Source organism: Hemitrygon akajei, chromosome 23 (assembly GCF_048418815.1).
Source record: "Hemitrygon akajei chromosome 23, sHemAka1.3, whole genome shotgun sequence".
NCBI classification, from domain to species: domain Eukaryota; kingdom Metazoa; phylum Chordata; class Chondrichthyes; order Myliobatiformes; family Dasyatidae; genus Hemitrygon; species Hemitrygon akajei.
The window spans coordinates 57,144,794-57,166,847 of NC_133146.1; the positions used below are offsets into that span (position 1 = coordinate 57,144,794).

General features: G+C 39.2%; 1 protein-coding gene across 4 annotated transcripts in view; it reads left to right on the forward strand.

Moving 5' to 3' along the window:
* The window catches only part of vti1a (vesicle transport through interaction with t-SNAREs 1A), a 331,465-nt gene that overhangs the window by 30,782 nt on the left and 278,629 nt on the right, over window positions 1–22,054 (forward strand). For all 4 annotated transcript variants that reach the window (XM_073027730.1, XM_073027727.1, XM_073027731.1 and 1 more), the window contains exons 2-3: window positions 567–625; window positions 6,707–6,817. In XM_073027730.1, coding sequence (XP_072883831.1) covers window positions 567–625; window positions 6,707–6,817 — 170 coding nt within the window. The remainder of the gene's footprint in view (window positions 1–566; window positions 626–6,706; window positions 6,818–22,054) is intronic.

Here is a 22,054-nt window from a genome sequence, read left to right on the forward strand (position 1 = left end):
CATAGCTTCCTCTACTGTTGCAATGAGACCATACGTGGGTTGGAGGAACAACATCTTATATTCCGTCTGGGTAGCCTCCAACTTGATGGCATGAACATCGATTTCTCGAACTTCCGGTAATGACCCCCCTCCACCACTTCACCATTCCCCATTTACATTTCCCTCTCTCACTTTATCTCCTTATCTGCCCATCGTCTCCTTTTTCTTCCATGGCCTTCTATCCTCTCCTATCAGACTCGCCCTTCTCCAGCCCTGTATCTCTTTCGCCAATCAACTTCCCAGCTCTTCACTTGACCCCCCCCCCCCCCGCCCCGGTTTCACCTATCACCTTGTGTTTCTTCCTCTCCTCGTCCCCCCCCTTCAGTGTCTGATTGCTCATCATTTTTTCTTCAGTCCGAAGGTCATGGTCAGTTGCTAAATAGCAACAATGACAAGTATTTCTCTTGTGGTTTGTGTTGTTACTATTTTGGTGTCCTACTTAAATGCTGAAGTTGGTACATATTGTTCTAATCAGTTAGGAAACTTTTTCATTGAAATGAAATCTGGAATGTTTGTTTATTTTCTAGATGACAAGAAATCCATGGTGGCAAATGTGGAAAAGCAAATGGAAGAAGCTCGGGAACTGGTAAGAAATGTGCTATGTAAAATTCTCAATGTTATTTTATGTTTTTCTTTAGCGATATAACACAGAATAGGCCCTTCCAGCCCAATGAGCCATGCCACTGACAACCCACCTTACGACGGCAATTTACAATGACCAATTAACCTACTAGCCAGAGTGTCTTTGGACTGTGAGAGGAAACCAGAGCACCCGGAGGAAATCCACACGCTCACAAGAAGGATGTACAAACTTCTAACAGAGGGTACCGGAATTGTACTGTATACTCTAATGCCCCAAGCAGAAATAGCACCGTGCTAACCTCTACATACTGTGGCATTTTATGGCCATTTATTCTTTGTGCAATATGGTAAATTTTAAACAGGAAAAGTGATAGGTGTAGGTTTTATTAATATAGAAAGAGTAACAATTTAAATTACTAAATTTTATGGACAACTCTATAGTGGTTCAGTTTTAATATTAATTTAAACATGAAAGTCAAATCATTTCAATCCATATGAAGTTAAACTGGTTGAATTTAGTTGGATCCCATCTCTGCAGACATAAAAGTTGTGTTAATTTGTGTGCCTGATATATAATCACTCTCTTGGAAAAGCTTATGTCGGAGGTTCTTGCGTGTTTTTGTTCTGACTGCAAGGATAGCCTCAGGTATTTAAGCAGGGTGCTGCATTTTGATACAAATTTCAATGGCTGAGATTTCTCCTCTGGCCTGTAGTTTGGGGAAGTAGCTTTACTGTTTCTGAATTGCATGCACCTTCCTTGATCAGATTCAAATTAGACTTCCATAGCAGCAAAAGAAAATTTGTATGGATTGCACACACATGAATTTCAAACTTTTGATCTGCGACTCTGGGGTTAGGCATTGCCACTAATTGCATCCCAAAGTACTTACGGAAAGAATTAATAGCAAGAAACAATAGATGGATTTTAGTGTATAAAGAATGAAAATGGGTATGCTTAAAAAATCGTTGTATATCTTCCCTCCTGCACTCACAGTTTCATGCAGTGTGGAAATGGCCCTTTGGCCCACTGATGCTGCACTATCCAGTTACATTAATCCTTTCTCATTATCAATTCTAGCTCCTCCAGCTTCTATCTGTCTATACACAATCAGAGGAGGATTGTGCATGGATAACACTGGAGATCAGGATTGAATCCAGATCACAGGTGCTGCAAGGAAGCTGCTCCACTGTCTAAACTGCTATGACTCTGCATGCACTTCTTTTCAAAACGGCAACCAATTTGACTTTAATGAGATCTCATCTTGACTACAGAGATCTCCATTGATAAAAGTATTTTAAGAACAAAGTAGCATCTCAATAGATTAAAGAGTGAGAATGATGATATCCACCAAGGAGTTCAAATACATAAATAGTGAAGTGAATGGAAATATAGCAAGCTTTTTGTATTTTATAACAAAAGATAACATTATAAGAACTTCAAGAAAACATCATGGATTAATGTCAAATTTCAAGTTTCAAGGTACATTTATTATCAAAGCATGCATGCAGCACACAACTCTGAGATTAGACTTCTCCAGACAGCCACGAAACAAAGAAAAGCCATAGAAGCCATTCAAAGAAAAACATCAATCCCTCCACATGCAAAAAAAAGTCGTGCTAACGGTAATGAGATCATCAAACCCCAACCCCTCTTTTGCAAAAAAAAATCCCATAAATGGCAACAAGAACATCAAAGCCCAACTCCTGCCTAAGCAAAAAAAAAGCAAACAATTGCACAGTCACATTTATGGACCTAGTTTTGGGCACTTTATTATGAGAACATCAGTAAAGATTTTAACACGATACATTTTCAAAATGATCCCAGAATTAGACAACTTGCCAAGGGAAAGCATTTGAGAAATAACTTTTATAAGTTTTCATTTTAATGTTTGTTGGACATTAGATGGTTGATGATTTGCCACCTGTTTCTTGCCCTACTAGATTTCTATTCCCATTAATTTTGATGGGTCTGGTACACCCCTTTACTTGGTGATAATAACGGTAAACATTTGGCTGTATGTATTCTGGCTGGGAAGTCAGTGAAATGAGGACTTAGAAGCTTAGAAAACTAGGATCAGGAAAGGACATTTGGCTCTTCTCACCTGTTCTACCATTCAAGGCAATCATGTCCGATCATCTATCTTAATACATGCTCTCACTCTCTCTCCACTCTCCGTAATGCCTTTTGTGTCTATAAGTATCTCTCTCTTCCTTAATATATTCAGCCTTCTGAGGTCAAGGGTTCAAAAGTATTTCAGTACAATATGATAATACTGTATGCAAAAAGAAATACTTCTCTTTGTCTTGCTCCATGCCTTCTGATTTTCACCCCTCTTTTATATTCTTTTGCCATTACATTGATCCAGCCTTTTGTGCCTTGTTAGATCTCATTACACATACAAAGTTCTGTATACAGTCAGCCCTCCTTATCCGTGAGGGATTGGTTCCGGGACCCCTCGTGGATACCAAAATTTGCGGATGCTCAAGTCCCTTATTCAACCTGTCTCAATGCGCTGGACCTTAGGACCCAGCAGAACCCCAGACCTTATTTAACCTGTGTCAATGCAGTGGACAATAGGACCCGGCGGCAGAGATCTGAATTCGCAGTGTTTCTGTTCATGAAAATAATCACGATCACGATTGAAAATAAAGTGGAAATAATAAAGCAATCGGAAAGAGGTGAAACACCATCGGTCATTGGAAAAGCGTTAGGCTACGTCGGTCAACGATTAGAACAATCTTAAAGGATAAAATGAGAAAGGCTCTGCCCCAATGAAAGCTACAATTATTACTGAGCAATGCAGTGGTTTAATTATTGGGTTTTGGGATTTTGGGTTTTTGATCCTCCACATCAACCGGGCATGGTGGAGAGCGCACTCGGGAGCGATCTGTCACTGGATCGAACTCGGGTAATTCCATTCCCGAGCCCGGCGCTGAAACATATGTTCTTAAGTGTTTTATATGCATAGAAAGGTAAAATATATACTATATACTAAGACAAACGTTTGACTAAATGACGCTAAATAATACCAGATGTACCTGTTCCGACTTACTTAGTAAGAGAACTTCCGAATAACACACACAAAATGCTGGTGGAACACAGCAGGCCAGGCAGCATCTATAGGGAGAAGCACTGTCGATATTTTTTCGATCCCGATCCACGATAACCCACGCACATCCTCCCATATACTTTAAATCATCTCTAGGTTACTTATAATACCTAATACAATATAAATGCTATGTAAAATAGTTGTTATACTGCATTGTTTAGGGAATAATGACAAGAAAAGAAAGTCTGTACATGCGCGAACAACAAGTGCTGGAAGAGCACTTCCAGGTTTTCGCGATTCGCGGTTGGTTGAATTCACACATGTGGAATTCGCGAATAAATAGAGCCGACTGTATTTCAATCAGTTTATTCATCTGAAGTCTGGAAAATATAGGCCTTTAACAATCAAAACTCTCCTAAGGTAACAGTTATATTATGTCGGGAATCAGTCTGATGAACCTTTTATACAATTGCATATTTTATGTTAGATAAATAGATCAAACTACATTCAGTATTCCAGGTATAGTTCCAAGCAGTGGGTTTTGAAATTATTTTTATTCAGTTTTATTTATTTAGATACAGCACAGATAAGTGATTAATAAGTTTCAACTATTATAATCACCTACTTTAATATTTTGAATATAGTCAGGAGATTTACATATTTACAATGGTAGGACATCTCAACTTTGAATGTACAGTTTCCGGTTAACTGGACCTTCAGCTCTTATTTAGGACAACTGTGAAGAAACACAAAGACTAATTGGGAAAATAGCTTGGATTCTTTTCAATTATTTGGGATACTGCTGCTTAATTGGGACAGGAGACTGTTGCTTAATTGGGACAGGAGACTGTTGCAGAACAGTTTCTAACTAGTATCAGTTGCGTGCACGTTAGAAACATAGAAAATAGGTGCAGGAGTAGGCCATTCAGCCCTTCGAGCCTGCACCACCATTCAGTGTGATCATGGCTGATCATCCAACTCAAAACCCTGTACCTTCTTTCTCTCCATACCCCCAATCCCTTTAGCCACAAGGGCCATATCTAACTTCCTCTTAAATATAGCCAATGAACCGGCCTCAACTGTTTCCTGTGGCAGAGAATTCCACAGATTCACCACTCTCTGTGTGAAGAAGTTTTTCCTCATCTCGGTCCTAAAAGGCTTCCCCTTTATCCTTAAACTGTGACCCCTCATTCTGGACTTCCCCAACATCAGAAACGATCTTCCTGCATCTAGCCTGTCCAATCCCTTTAGAATGTTATACGTTTCAATAAGATCCCCCCTCAATCTTCTAAATTCCAGTGAGTATAAGCCTAGTCGATCCAGTCTTTCTTCATATGAAAGTCCTACCATCCCAGGAATCAATCTGGTGAACCTTCTTTGTACTCCCTCTATGGCAAGAATGTCTTTCCTCAGATTAGGGGACAAAAATTGCACACAATACTCTAGGTGCGGTCTCACCAAGGCCTTGTACAACTGCAGTAGAACCTCCCTGTTCCTGTACTCAAATCCTTTTGCTATGAATGCCAACATACCATTTGCCTTTTTCACCGCCTGCTGTACCTGCATGCCCACCTTCAATGACTGGTGTACAATGACACCCAGGTCTCGTTGCACCTCCCCTTTTCCTAATCGACTACGTATGCTTAGAGCAAACAGTTTTTAAATAACATTAGTTGCGCATGTTTGTGTAACTAATCAGCTAAAGAAGCCGATTCAAAAAGCAGTGATTTTTGATAATTAAATTTTATTTTGGATTACGACACTAATTCATTCAGGAAGGCAATGAAGGCAGTCAATTATCTGCACTAGGTGCTTGCACTGATTTTGTTCATTTACAGTCAATCGAAAAAAACACGGCAGCGTACATTGGATGAATTCCTCCTCCAATATCTACTAAGAACGAATACAGCATTTTGTGTGTGTGGATAATGGGGGCAGCCACTTACTTGGGCCAAAATGTACTGGTTCTGATGTGTCCCAGTTAACCAGAATCCACTCTATTATATACTAGTGATTTGGATGAGAATTTAAGGAGCATGTTTAATATGTTTGCAAATGACGCCAAAATTGGCGGTATGATAGAGAGTGAAGAAGATTGTTTAAAGTTAAAACAGGATATTGATCAACTGGGATAGTGAGTTGAGGATTGGCAGATGGAATTAATGCTTACAAGTGTGAAGTGAGGTACTTTGCAAAGTTAAACCAGAATGGAAAGTTATTGAACAGGGAAACTGAGAGGTAGAAGTACATTTCTTGTACAAGTATTATTCCTTGAAAGTGACAACCTGGTTAGACAGGATGGTATACGGTATGCTTGCCTTCATCGGGTGTATTAAGGCATCTTGTCACAGTTGTACAAAACTTTGGTTGGACTGCACTTGGAGTATTATATGTATTTCTGGTTGCCATGCTGTTGGAAGGATCAGATTAAGCCGGAGATGAATATTGACAAGGATGTTGCCTGAATTGAAGGAAGTGTGTGATAAGGAGAGATTGGATAGGATGGGACTGTTTTCCCTGGACTGAAGAAGACAGAGGGGTGACCTTAGAGAGGGGCATAGATAGGGAGGTCAGGTTTTTTCCCCTCAAGGTAGGGATTTTTAAAATGAGAAGGAATGCGTTTGAAAATGAGAGGTGGGAAATTTAAAGGGACCTGAACAAACCCTTCCTTACAGAGGGTGTTGGTCATATGGAAAGAGCTGTTAGAGGAAGTGGTAGAGGTTGGTACCATGTTTAAAAGCAATTGGGCAGGTACACGGATAGGAAATGTTTAGATAAATATGGGCCAAATAAAGGCAAATAGACTTGCTGAGATATGTATCTTGGTCAGCATAGATGAGTTGGGCCAAAAGGTCTGTTACCGTGCTTGCATTACTCCAAGAATCTGTCGAATGAAGGTTCAAAAAACTTCGAACATTTATACATAGAAGGGATGGATGATCAGTAAACTGTTATAGCTGACAAAATGCGACACATTTTTTGCTTAAAACCGGTGTTCCAGCAATATTGTTTTCCTTTTATTTTATCTTTAACAGTTGGAACAAATGGACCTTGAGGTGCGTGAGATACCACTCCAGAGCCGTGGCCTGTTCAGCACCCGAATGAAGAGTTACAAACAGGAACTGGCAAAGCTTGATAAAGACTTTGTAAGTTACTTTCTACAACTTGTAGAGAATAAAATCTGTACAAATATCACAAATATTATCTATAAAATAGATGCAACCGCTTAATATATTTAACTGTTCTCAATTTCATAATTGTTGCCGAACTCTTATAGATCTAATTGTTAATCACATCAAAAATCTTGTTTTTACAATAGATATTAATTGTGCAAATATTTTACTGCATTTGCTATTTGCTGCAAAGACCATGTTATGGCTGAGTTAGTAAACAAACTGTTGATGATGTAGTGAGCCACGCAGTGTCACAAGTCACAAGCTATTTTTGTTTCTCTCTACATTGACTATGCTGACCATGACTTTAGAGCGGGGGTTGCTAACCTTTCTTAAGCCGTGGACCAATGCCATTAAACAAGGGGTTGGTGAGCCGGGGTAGGGAATCCCTGCTTTAGAGGAAGAAGAGAAGCAAGAGAACCAGAAGAAAGTTTTCTTGTGCATTGCATTTTGGTTCATTACCCTTAGCCGTGGTGGAAGCAATCATCACTTTCACAGGCTCATTGAATGTATATTTAATAAGGAAAAATACAGCGCTATGATGTAGAAGTAGGAGAGTAGAACTAATTGGGCATCTCTTGCAAAGACACAGTGAGATGTATAGCCTCCTACTGTGCTGCAGTATTTTTTCATGCTAAGTTAATCTCACATCTTGGTCATGTAAAGAAAAAATTATCTAGTCTTTCTGCTCCTGACTCTTATCCTATAACCACTGCTGGGAGACCACAAATGTGGGCAAAAGCAAATGATCTTTCCCATTTATCCCTTAGAGTTGAGCAGTCTGACACCTCATTGTTGTGGATTTAATATTTCAGTGATTTTTAATTAAGCATTCTTGTTCATTTAAATAATTTGTTATGGGTTTTATGTAAAAATATGTGAATTGTACACATCATTGCACTACCATGTCATGCGTGCTCCTTGCCTTCACGTGTGGCTTAGCTACTAAGACCAGCGGAGCAGCTTTGACTGATAGGAGAAGGGGTAAAGGCTGGTCTTGGGCACCTTAAAACCAGTCATTTCAGGCAGCTGGGGCCTGTCAGCCGTGGTTGGCAGCTTATCTAGGAGAAGGGAAACTCTGATCTCAAACCTCTCCTACCTTGCAGCTATACCCACTCATGGGGAAGGCTTTGGGACCAAACCCTGAGAGAAGGATCTGGAGCTGGAGTCCCTAAAGCAGTCCTGCATTGAGTTCAATGCTGACTGGCAACTCCTGTGACATTGCTGGTACCAAATTGTATCGGTTCATCTCTGCCATTCCTTTGGGTGTAGAGAGGGGGAGCTTGCTACATGGACAACAGCTTGCTCTCCATATTGTACTATCCAGGCTTGCATATCTAGAGAGCTAGGATGGAATATCCATGGTCAACTCTGATCAACGGAGGCCCTCACCTCACCTCATGTGAACTGAACCCTGCCAACTAAGAACTTATACGGGAGTAAAGATAACTCTTGTGGGAATGATATTTGTAACAGTGAAATACATCAACCAACAAGCCACATTGTCCTTGTATGTGGAGAAAAACAGGAGGGCCAGCATTGTGGGGCTGCAAATGCCTGAGACAACTACAACTTAATTGGAGATTGAGCTACCACTTGCATGCCGCCTCCCCTGTATTAGAGTGAACTGAAAGCATATTAAGAAAGGTACTGGATGATGCCATCATTGTCTTCATGCAGTACAGCAGGAACTGTTGCCTGAAAGAGGGCAAATAGGTGTCGATGCCAACCTGTGTGCCTCTGGTTGGAAAGCATATTGGACCAGGGGAGGGGCATGCTGCTCAGAGAAGTTGTGAAAGTAATGAAAGCACTGGTCTGACGACTATAGTTTTTGTAGCCAACTTATCTGAAAAAGCTTCTGATACGTTAATCAGGTAGCTACTTGTGAAATCTGGCTTGGATTTAAGCTGGAAGAGAATTCAAGGAGTTGCAGGAAAGTTGCAAGCATTCGGCTTTTGTGAATATAAAGAACCAGAGTCTCCTCTGTGTGCATTAAGAGTGTTGCATGAACTTCAAGTGGGAGACAAAAATCTGCTTGTAAAAATAGATACAAAGACCAAAGCCCAGCTGGATGAATGAAAGGTCAAAAAGAAAGGAATTAATGGAGATAAGTAAACAGAGAATTATCAGATGATGTTGCGGTTGAGGAAACCAAGAGGTGAGATCAGATCGTAAAGGGAGCAATAGAAGGATTAGTTAGGGAATACTTGAGTGAACTAAATGCACCTAGGATGCACATTCTAGAAAGCTGAAAAAGGTAAAGAAGGAGGAGGATGACAAGTGCTCCAGAAATGGAAAGGATGAACAAACTTAATTTCTTGAGAAATTAACAAACTCAGAGATATTCACAAGAAACCAGAAGAAGAAAAAGGAAGACATGAAAAATAATGACAAGAAGTTGAAAAGGAGATGAGATATCAAGAACATGAGTGAGAAAGAGAATGGCATAAAGAAAGAAAGTAGCTGGAATCAGGAGAGAAGCAAGGGTCAGAGTACTATAAATAAAGCAGGAAAAGCTGAGAAAATGAGAAGAAATTTGTCCAAAGCTGTCAGAGCCACTTCCTGCAGTCTCAGTCAACTTCTATAACCACCGCAGAGGAGGCCCCAGAACTTCAGATTATTTTCACAGTCACAAGTCTCAACTGCCAAGCAGAGTGCCCTCCTTTTCAGGAAAGATGTTATCCCACAGTAGTAAGAAATCCTCCACAGCGATTAAATCTTTAGGCCGGAGTGGGACAACTTAAAATTTATTACGCTGTGGATGTCTGTATCGTAGTTATACTATATAGTATATTGTGTATAGAGTTAAGATGCATTCTATATTGAATTGGAGTTTATAGCTAAGCAGGGAGGAGTGTTGTGTATTTAATATTTCAGTAATATTTGGAAAAGGATAAAAACAGACAAAATGGGAAGGGCTAACTTTGAAGGGATGAGGCAGGAACCAGCAAGAGTAAATTGGAAACAGATGTTCAAGGGTGAAAGCATGGAAGGAATGTGGAGGAAGTTTAGGAACCACTTGTGCTGGGTTCAGGATGGGTTTGTCCCACTGAGGCAAGGAAAAAATGGTAGGAAAAGGGAACCGTGGCTGATGAAACACGTGAGGCAACTCGTCAAGAGGAAGAAGGAAGCATATGTTAGATACAAGAAGCAGGAAGCAGGAGGGGCTCATGAGAAATATAGGATAGCCAGGAAGGAGCTTACGAAAGGATTTAGCAGAGCTTGAAGAGGGCATGAGAAGGCCTTGGCATGTAGGATTAAGGAGAACCCCAAGGCGTTATATGCGAATGTGAAAAACTGAAGGATGACAAGAATGAAGGTGGGGCTTCTAAAGGATAAAGAAAGCAACGTGTGCCTAGAGGTGGAGGAGGTTGGGGAGGTCCTAAATGAATACTTTGCTTCAGTATTCACAAGTGAAAAGGACCTTGATCAGGGTGAGGTCAAAATAGAACAGGCCTGTGTGCTGGACAGTGTGGAGATTAAGGAAGAAGTGTTAGATCTTCTTAAAAACATCAAGATTGATAAGTTCCCCGGGCCAGACATGATATACCCTAGGTTGCTGTGGGAAATGAGAGAAGAGATCGCTGGACCAGTAGCTATGATCTTTGAATCCTCTTTGGCTGCAGGGGAGATGCCAGAGGATTGGAGAATGGCAAATGCAGTTCCCTTGTTTAAGAAAGATAATAGGGAGAAACCTGGGAACTATAGACCGGTGAGTCTTACGTCGGTGGTCTGCAAACTATTGGGAAGGATTCTTAAGGATATGATCTATGAGCTTTTGGAGATGTACAGTCTACTCAAGGATAGTCAATGTGGCCTTGTGAGGGGAAGGTCGTACCTCACGAGCCTAATTTGTGTTTTTTGAAGAGGTTACAAAAGAAATTGATGAGGGTAGGGTGGTAGATGTGGTCTACATGAATTTTAGCAAGGTATTTGACAAGGTTCCCCACTAGACTCGTCCAGAAAGTCATGAGGCATGGGATCAGTGGAACCTTGGCTGCTTGGATAAAAAATTGGCTTACAGGAAGAAAGCAGAGGGTAGTAGTGGAAGGAAAGTATTCTACCTGGAGGTCAGTGACTAGTAGAGTGCCGCAAAGATCTGTCCTGGGATCCCTGCTGTTTGTGATTTTTATAAATGACCTGGATGAAGAGGTGGAAGGATGGGTGAGTAAGTTTGTGAATGACACGAAGATTGGAGGAGTTGTGGATGGAGCTGTAGGTTGTCGAAAGGTACAAGAGGATATAGAAAGGATGCAGAGTTGGGCAGAAAAGTGGCAGATGGAGTTCAATCTGGTTAAGTGTAAGGTGATGCATTTTGGAAGGACAAACCAGAAGGCTGAGTATAGGGTTAATGGTCCGTTACTTAAGAGTGTGGATGAACAGAGGGACCTTAGGGTTCAAATCCATACATCCCTCAAGGTCGCTGTACAGGTTGATAGGATAGTTAAGAAGGCCTATGTGATGGTAGGCTTCATTAATAGGGGTCTGAGTTCAAGACTAGAGAGGTCATGTTGCAACTCTACAAATCTCTGGTGAGACCACACTTAGAGTATTATGTTCAGTTCTGGTCACCTTATTATAGGAGGGATGTGGAAACTATGGAAAGGGTGCAGAGGAGATTTACCAGGATTTTTGCCTGGATTGGAAAACAAATCTTATGAGGCAAGGTTAGCAGAGTTGGGACTTTTCTCTTTGGAGCGTAGAAGGATGAGAGGGGACTTAATAGAGGTCTACGAGATTATGAGAGGCATAGATAGGGTGGATAGCCAGTGCCTGTTTCCCAGGGCACGAATAGCAAACACCAGAGGGCATATGTACAAAGTTTAAGGGAGAGAAGTTTAGGGGAGATGTCAGGGGTAAGTTTTTTACACAGAGGGTTGTGGTGCCTGGAATGACTTGCCAGGGATGGTGGTGGAGGATAAAACATTAGGGGTATTTAAGAGCCTCTTGGACAGGCACATGGATGAAAGAAAAATAGAATGTTATGGGGTAGTGTGGGTTTAGTACTTTTTTAAGGAATATATGGGTCGGCATAACATTGAGGGCTGAAGGGCCTGTACTGTGCTGTAGTGTTCTAATGTCTAGTATCTAATTTGAGTATTATTGTAAATATATTGTTTGATTAAGCATTCTTGTTGAGTTAAATAATTCACTCCTGGTTATATGTAAAAAATATGTGAATTGCATACATCATGATGCTACCACGTCATATACACACCTTGCTTAAAGTAAAAAGGAAATTAAGATCCATTCTCCTGGGCTCCCGTCTTTCAATTAGCTTTATGTTTTAGAGTTACAAAACAACACTTATGGCAATTGGGTTTGTAAGGAGAAGTTTACTACTTGGGGAAGTTTCTGAAGGATTGTTGGGTTGGTATTTGGTATTTTCAAATGAGAGGAACAAAAAGAGAAAAAAATAGAATGACAACATTACCATGGAAATACTGTGAACAATTGTTATCAAGCTTTTATACACACATCCAAAATGCAAGGTTTGGTCCATGATATCAAAAGGGCTAGAAATAATACACTAACAAACATGAGGAAATCTGCAGATGCTGGAAATTCAAACAACACACACAAAATGCTGGTGGAACACAGCAGGCCAGGCAGCATCTATAGGGAGAAGCGCTATCGACGTTTCGGGCCGAGACCCTTCGTCAGGACCAACCGAAAGGAAAGATAGAGATTTGAAATAATACACTGCAATTTTTCTGAACAATAATATTGTGTCTCAGTATCCATAAAAATAGAACAAAAATCACAGATTTGCAATTGGTTGGATTATCAGAACGATACATTTTTTATCAATGATGTGAAGCTGGCATACGCTTTTCTGATTTGGTTGCAATATTAAATAGCAACATATACAGAATTCCTTGATTATCTGAACAAACAGGTAATAAACATATGTTTTTGCTTATGAAGCAGTTTAAAACAAAGCATAATCATGGCTAAGTTTAAGTCTTTAACACTTGTATTGAAAGCAGTAACTGTGGTGGTCACTGCATACAGACTTGTTAGGGAAAGGAGATTAGAAAGCTGTTGTGTGCTGTAAGGATGACAATTGATGATTGCTGCCATGCTCAGAACCTTGTGAATCTTGTCAGCGGTACTTTTGAGTGTATTTTTTCAAGCTGAATTGGCTATCACATGGGATAGTATTGGTGTTGCTGCATTACAAGGACATTAGTGACAGTGGCTGCAGGGAACTGCTGTATATCTTAACAGCTCTCTCCCACAAGGTTGGAAGAAAAACAGTCTTTTGCCTAAATTCTTTCAAGAGTTTTTTGTAGAATCTGTATTATTTCAGCCTAAGCTAATGCTGTACTAAATTTTTCGATGTCTAGAGCTTAGGACCTGGATACCTTACTAGTTTGACAAGCCATCAGCTAATTTATCTCAGTATTCTAATGCTCATATACATGAAAAATCTGGCTCAGTAATTCTTTGTGTCAGTATCTTATTTCAGATGTTCACTGTTTTGGGAATAGTAATTTTCCAACATTCAGTTTCCTCTGGATATTGTATTTATTTTTGAATGCATGCAGTTTTGATGTATCTGATCAACCCTGTAATTCCTTTTTTAAATTAATTTTTTAATGAGTTTCTACAGTACAACTACAAAAAACCATCAACAAAATGGAGATTAATACAGTAGAAAACAAACGTATCTAATATTATAATTCATAACAATAAGGAAAACGCACCCAAAATAAAATCATATAAGGTTAGTATCCTCCCCATCCTCCCACTACAAAACTCCAGGCCAACCATTACAATATATAAAAGAAAAATTAATCGGAGCATTACAGAGCTGTAAATATATATAAATAAAATAATGCCTACTATCAAACTATAATGTAATTCCCATCAAAACAAACCGTAAAACTTACAGGAAAAAAAAGCTGAAAGTAAGGGATTATGGTACAGAAAAAAAGATAAACTTAATCTAAAGAGGAGTTATGAAAGTATTCAAGAAAAGGTCCCCACACCTTATGAAACTTTTATGTCCGAATTGAGAAGTGAATAATGAATCTTTTCAAGGTCTAAACAAGATGTAATATCACTAAGCCATTGAGCACGAGTGGGTGGGGCAACATCTCTTCACCTGAGAAGAACTAAGCACCTAGCCAAAAGAGAGGCAAAAGATAGTGTTTGACATTTAGTCAGGCACAAATGCATGTCTGCCTCACCCAAGGTACCAAAAAGGGCAATCAGAGGATTAGGTTCTAAGTGGCAATTAAGAATATGGGATAAAGATTTAAAAAAAACATCTCTCCAGAATTTCTCTAGACTAGGACAAGCCCAGTACATATGAATAAGAGAAGCCTTGCCCCCTTTACACTTGTCATAAACAGGACTAATGTCAGGATAAAACCGGCACAATTTAGTTTTAGACATATGAGCCCTATGTACAACCTTAAACTGTAAAAGGCAGTGGCAAGCACATAAAGAGGTTGAGTTAACTGACTTAAGAATTGAATCCCAAACCGCATCAGATAAACAAATATTTAAATCATGCTCCCAAGCAGTTCTAATTTTATCAAAGGGGCATGCTTCAAGGTCACTAACTTATCACGAATAGATAAGTGATAAATGGATTTACCCAGTGGATTAACACAAAGAAATAGGTCCACAACGTTTTTCTCAGGCATCTCAGGAAAATTTGATATTAAAGGGTGAATGAAATGTCTAATTTGAAGGTATCTAAAGAAATGAGAATTAGGTAGGCTAAACTTTACAGACAGTTGTTGAGAAGTTGCAAAACGATTATCTATGAAAAGATCTTCAAAGCGCCTAATGCCCTTTCTATACCAATCATGAAATGTTGAGTCTTGCATAGAAGGTAGGAAAAGATGATTATGTAAGGTAGGACTAGAGAGAGAAAAACCATGAAAGCCATTAATTTTTTTAAACTGAGCCCATATTCTCAGAGTATGTCTAATAAGAGGATTAACAATTAGTCTAGGCAACCCTGTAATTTCTTTAACAAATCAACATAATACCAATATTCTTTGGTTAAATTATTATGAATCGTTCAGCAGAATGATGAAAAAGTCAATCTTTTTGAGGGGTTTCTGCCTAACCAATTATTAGGATTGGGAGGAGGCCCGTAAAAATTCAGCAAGGCGTTAGAATATAACATTCTTCTTTTATTAGGTTTTTTTTTTGCACATTTTCTGTCCTGTACTTTTATAATTGATTGGAGTGGGTGGTGTGCTGTATGAGGAGAGTTCAATGGTATTCATATTACAGCTTGTAGGAAGCCTCTTCTATCATAATAAAATATTGGTGCCAAAATGAGAGCTAAATTATTGTACTGAGTTCAAAAACAGAATTAAGTATGAAGTTTTATAAAGCACATCATTGTTGGTTAGTTTTGTCATGTGATGTATACTATTGAGTTTGTCAGTTGAAACAGACTGTCTATTCTGATTGTGTGTGCTTGTTCTGTGATGTGAATGGCACTTCTCTGGGTGACTTACTAATGCATTTGCTGGTATAACTGGAGCCCCAGTGTTTTCCATACCATTCCAAACTGGAATTTAGGAAAAAAATTGGATAGCTTATTGGAGGAATGTAGTTTGCTGGCAGGAATGAGTTTCTGTTTACTTCGATTTGATTTAGGTTTTGAAAGCTTTTTGTGCAAGATGCTGATCTTGCCACTAGATGGCAGTGTTTTCTGCCTTTTTAATTGCTGCTGCAGAAATTTGATTTTTTTTCATTTCAACTAGTTTCCTGTTTTTTTGCTTGAAAGACTTATTTTGGGATACAGTTGCAAAAATGCCAATTTCCCTTGCTCACTGTTTATGTTTAAAGATAAGTCCTTTAGTTCCACATAGTGAATGCTTGTAAGTTATTCAGCTTTGTTGAACTCTCTGTACTCTCCTGACAACTATTCATGCTTTTTCTTGAAAGAGTCACAGTGCCGAATAGTATTAATGTAGTTATTGTGTCCAAAATGTTTCTCTTTGGACCCGTGAATGTGCACAAAAAGTCTTAAGGTCACTTGATAATTGCTACTTCGAGATAGTCCAAAGGAAGAAGCAATAACAGAAGCATATAGACCACAAGACTTAAGATCAGAATTAGGCCATTTGGCCCATCAAGCCTGCTATACCATTCAATTATGTTTGATTTATTATCCCTCTCAATCCCATTCTCTTGCCTCAGCTTTGATGCCCTCAAGTTTGTTTTACATGTACCCAATGACTTGGCCTCCACAGCCATCTGTGACAATAATTTCAGCAAAATCACCTTTCTCTGGCTAAAGAACTTCCTCCTCATCTCTTTTCCAAGGGGATGAGCTTGTATTCTGAAGTTGTGTCCTCTCCAACTATTGAAAACACTCTCTCCATGTCAGAATACTTTGAGCCCCATAGCTCAGAAAGGATATGTTGCCATTGGAGAGAGTCCAGAGGAGGTTCATGAGGATGATTTGGGAATGAAGGGGTTAACATGTGAGGAGTGTTTGGCAGCTTTGGGCCTGTATTCGCTGGAATTTAGAAGATTGTGGGAGATCTCATCGAAATCTACCAAATGTTGAAAGGACTAGATAGGATGGATGTGGAGAAGGTGGTTCCTATGGTGGGTGTATCCAGAACTAGAGGGCACAGCTTCAAAACTGAGGGGCGACCTTTCAGAACAGAGGCAAGGAGGAATCTTTTTGCCAGAGAGTAGTGAATCTGTGGAAATCTCTGCCTCAGATTGCAGTGGAGGCCAAGTCCATGAGTGTATTTAAAGTGGAAGTTAATCATTTCCTGATCGGTCAGGGCAGCAAAGGATATGGCGAGAAGGCAGGTGCATGGGGTTGAGTGGGATCCGGCCAGATCAGCCATGATGGAATGGTGAAGCAGACTCAATGGGCTGAATGGCCTGATTCTGCTCCTCTGTTTTGTGGTCTTGTGTCCAGTCTATCTAGGCCTTTGAATATGCTAGAGTTCTAGATAGAGAGAAAATGCAGTGCAAGCGGACAGTAATTATACAAGGGTCACGATGAGGTAGGTTGTGAATTCCAGAGTTCTTTTTTATTGTGCATGAGGTCAGTTAAAGAGTCCTACAACAGAGGGATAGAAGCTGTCCTTGAGCCTAGCAGTGTGTGTTTCCAAATGTTTATCTTCTGTTCAGTGGAAGGGGGGAGAAGAGAAATGACTGGGTTGGGAGGGGAGAGAACCTGAGGCAGTTAGAAGGGTAGATGTAGTCCATGGAAGGGAGGCTGGTTTTCATGATGGGCTGAGCTGTCTTCACTGTGTGCAAGTTCTGTGTTTAATTTGATGTTATCTATGAATCTGAATTTGTAGATTCTAATATTATGCTGCAAAATTAGATTTATTAATAAGCAAATCAATAAAACTAAAAGCTGCTTTTCATTCGTTGGATCCAAATAGAACTGTAAGACTTTGTATCGGCATACTTGCCCATATTTTTCAAACTTTTCCTTCAACTAGTCAAGGAAGATTTGAGGGCATCTTTGAAAGAAAGAAGGAAGTTTCTTTGATTGTGAGTATTGTCAATGATGTACAGATATTACTTGTTATTAGTATTTTAAAATATTTACAATATAAACTACTAAGGCATTTGGGCCTTTGAAACCATAAATGTCAGTAATACCGATGGAAATTGGGGAGCTTTTGAATTCATTAAGATAATAATGTTGTATATTCATTCAATAAAGTATATTCATTCTATTCCTTAAAAAAATCTTTGGCCTATTGTAACAGATCTTCAAATCCGTTGTTGTTTGTTTTGATTTTGGTGAAATGTTTGTGGCTGTATGATGTTGTCAGGCTTTAATATTTCCTGGTTGTTCTTGTCCATTTGCTATTGTCCTTTATTTGCCGGCCGAGAATCGTGCTGGCACATTAACTAAAAGAATTAAATGAGGTCCTGTACTAGGAATAAATTGGTAAACAATGTTTCCAACTCTCCATAAAAGTCTATGAAAAACCTGTGTGGAGGAGAGAAAAATAAATGATGCGTTCAGTTGTGTGAGTAACTTCAGATCTGCTTTTAGTGAATTTTAGATGTATAAGAACTCTCTCTCTCTCTCTCTCTCTCTAGGTGATTTGATAAAATACCAAAGCCTCATGTTTATGTAATTGCTTTAACAAATTAAATAATGTAAAGAATAAGGATTATTTAATTCATTGGAAGTGTCAACCACAGGTAATAAAGGTATTTATTGCTCATCCTTAATTTTTTTAGAGAAGGAGATTCTGGATAAGCTTCTTAAGTTGTTGCAGTTTTTGCAGTAAAGGTTTTATCATGTTAGGTAGGAAAATCAAGCATTTGAATCCAACAAGTTCAAATGTGGAGCTAGAATGGTGATGCTCTTCAAGAAGCTTTAGTGAGTCTAGGGTATTGACTTAAGCAATACCTGCTGAGTGCCTCCATCATTTGTGTGTGTTACTTTGGAAGTGTCCTGGATTTGAAATTATTGGTCATCTGCAGTCATAACTATCTTTGAATGAAGATGGTTAAAATTTGGGTCAATGGTTAAGGGTTATTAATCTAAAATGGTAAGTTGTTTCCATTGGTAGGTGAGACTAGAACTGGGGGACATTGCCTCAAGATTCAGTGGAGAAGATTTAGGACAGAGATGAGGAGGAACTGTTTTTCCCAGAGAGTGGAGAAGCTGTGGAATTCTCTGCCCAGGGAAGTAGTTTGAGGCTTCCTCACTAAATATATTTAAGAAACAGATAGGTTTTTATATAGTAAGGGAATTAAGGGTTATGGGGGAAAAGGCAGGTAGATGGAGCTGAGTTTACAGATTAGCCATGATCTTATTGAATGGTGGAGCAGGCTCGATGGGCCAGATGGCCTACCCTGCTCCTATTTCTTATGTTCTTATGTATTGTCTTTGTAAGCAGATCTATAAACATCCAGCATCTGCAGAATCTCTTGTATTTATAAACATTGTTTGGGTTAGATGTAAGGAAAACAGAGTGCTGTAAGTTTAGAGTTAAATAGGTTAGATCAGGGGTTCCCAACCTGGTGTTCACTGACCCCTTCGATTAATGGTAGGGGTCCATGGCATAAAAAGGGTTGGGAACCCCTGGGTTAGATGAAATGGGTGGAGAAGAAAAACTGAGAGTCATTGCAGACTGCCAGCATGGAGAAGAAAAGAGCCAATGGATGTATCCAGGTGGAAGGGGAATTTTGAACTAGAGGAAAGATCTGAGGAGACATGCGATACAAGTTCAAGGCATAATTCCTAGCAGTTATTTCAAGGACATGTTACTTGCTTTGGGTAAAAGAGGTGTGGTTGGTGAGAAGAAATAGTGAAAACGTGGAAAGATCAATGTAGAGTCATAGAGTACTACAACACAGAGGCCCTTCAGGTCATCTAGATCGTGCTAACCTGGTCATCTGCCTTTTCCCGTCTACCTGCAACCAGACCATGTACCTATTCAGGCTCTTCTTAAGTGTTGTAATTGAACTTGTATCTACCACTTTTGCTGACTGCTTGTTCCACACTCAGGCCACCCTCTACTGTTTCCTCCTCAGATTCCTCTTAAGTATTTAAACCTTTCACTCCAAACCTACAACCTGTAGTACTAATCTCACCCAACCTGAGGTGAGAAAGCTGCTGAAGGAATGAGGAATTGGGTCAGGAAAGTGAAGGTGGAAGAAAGAACAAAAGAGGCATTGGTATCAAAGAGTTGTCGAAGCTTGTGATATTTTAAAATTGACAGAAAGAAAGGTTTTAACTTAAAATTCTGGATAAGGCTAAGGAGGATATTGAACATGGACCTAGGTCACACTGAACAAGTCAGTGCAGCTGAGTTGAAAGCATGAGATCGTATATGTCGTGCTGCATGGATCACAGGGTGAGAAAAGATCAGTACAGGGAGATCTATAACTATAGGTAGACCTAAAGCTATTTCAGTTGCTTTAATTCTGTGATAGTGATTACTGCTGAGGAAAAAAGATGAGTGTAAGTGAAACCTGGTTTAAGCCTGGAAGGAAACTAAAACCAATGAAGATGAGCAAAGTAGGAAGCAAATAAAAATCCTACAGTTGAGAAGAACAAGACTTATTCAAGGACTTCTTCAAGCAGCAAAAAAACAAAATGCTGGAATTCCTCAGTGAGTCAAAAAATATCAATAAAGATACTGTTATATCTTGGAGCTATCATCAAAACTAGAAAATGTTAAGAAACAACTCAATTTTTGATGAAGCACAGTGTAGAAATGTGATGGGGAGGTAATTGAGAACTGAATGGGATGATAGCGCTATTTCATAATGGATGTTGATAAAATGAGGAATTTTTAAAAAATGTCTAGAGGAACTGTAAATGTATATTCCTAATTATACTGGAAGGGTCTATAACCTTAATGCTTCTCTAACGTAATAATTAAAAAGAGAGAAAGGTCTGCTCCTCAAACTAACAACACTTCTTTGGAACCGTCCAGGAAGTTAAGGATGACATAGTTAGAGCTAGAGTTGGTTGGTTGCAGAATTAAGATGATGGTCGACTGAAGCTTGAAGAATGCTGCTGATTTATCCAAATACTTGGGGTTGGAAGATATAAGCTTCATGGATACGTGGTGCTTCTCCAGTACTAGTATTAGAAGATGCTGTGCGAAGGAAAGGGACTGTATCCAACATGATAAGGCTTCCACTGGAGCATTTTATTGTTGAATCATCATCTTTCCTTCGTCTTATGCTTTCCTTAAAATCCCCAAACCTTCTTTACCCTCCTTCTTTAAGAGCTCAGAAACCCACCTCTTCAACCAAGCTTTTGCCCACCCTTCCAATATTTTGTACATAGTCTGATTTCACACCCGTACTAATCTTGTACATATAGACATGCACATTTCATGACCACTTAACATTATTGTGGTTTCTTGACCATCCATACATTTTCTATGATCAGTAGCCATAACAGCAACCAATAATAGGTGGCAAATGGTGACTCATTCTTTCTTTGACTACATTTCTATACATTTAGAGTTAACATAGAAATTCTCTCCTCACTTTTCATATAATTGAAAGTGAAAACTGTAGCTGATGTACAGCATTCTTCCAGCTAATTTTTAATTGAAATTCAGCACTGTCAGGGACACCAAGATCTTCCCTCAGCGAAGAAACTTATAGCTGTATGAGCATTATTAACTTCATGTCACTCAAAAGGATTCCAGCAAAATGTTAGTTAATTCTCAAATTCACTAGAAGTGGAGTTTTCCTTCCTAATTTCTCTCAAATGTTTAGTTGCATTTACAATAACACTTTTAAGATCTCATTGTCCCCAAATGTGATGAATTTGAATTAAAAATTAGCTGGAAGTATGCTGCATGAATATCTGTAACTACTGCTATTCACAGCAAACTATCCTTTAGTCAGATATGTCAATAAAATATTATTTTGTCCGTAAGTTATTAAATGCCGTTACAGTGGTTCAATTCCACTGCTATCTGTAAGAAGTTTGTACGTTCTCATGACCACGTAGATTTCCTCCAGGTGTTTCAGCTCACTCCCACATTCCAAAGATGTACGGGCTAGTAGGTTAATTAGTCACTTTAGTTAATTAGTCATTGTTGGGTGGTGTGGGCTCATTGGACAGAAGGGTCTCCTATTGTAAATCAAAGGGTCTCTCAGTAAATCAATGAGTTCTTCAGCCAAATGCTGCATCTTTTTCTGAAGAGCAATGACATGAAAACAAAGATGATTTTTCTTGTAAGTGATTCTAACCTCGTGTTGATTCTGTAAATTATAAAACGGTAGGTATCAATGAAATTTGAGTATTGTATGTTCTGAGGCACAATGAGATCCAGTTAATAAATGCGTGTTTGCGCACATAGTAGCAGCTCAATATGCCAAGGTGTGTCACGGTGATAGTGACTGTTGGAGGAAGAGTAATACATTGAACCATGTCGGAAATATAGAAGAATTTGATTGAGGAGTTGACACTTATATGCCCCTTTCATTAAAAATGCTGCTTGTGATAGTGACGAGTGATACTCTGCTTTCTGGGTGAAACCACAGCATAAACTAATGCATGTCAACAACTTGGTGAAATTGATGTTTTTGATGTGCATCAAAGGTTGGTGGGAATTTGAATGCCTGGTATTTTAGATGCCATTCTAAGCGATTATCAGTGAACCTGCTGTGGCTATTTATCATGCAAAGTGAATTTACCTATGGGGCCCAAGAGACTACAGTAGCTATTTTACAGCATTGTTTTTGGAAATCGGTAAAAGTCAT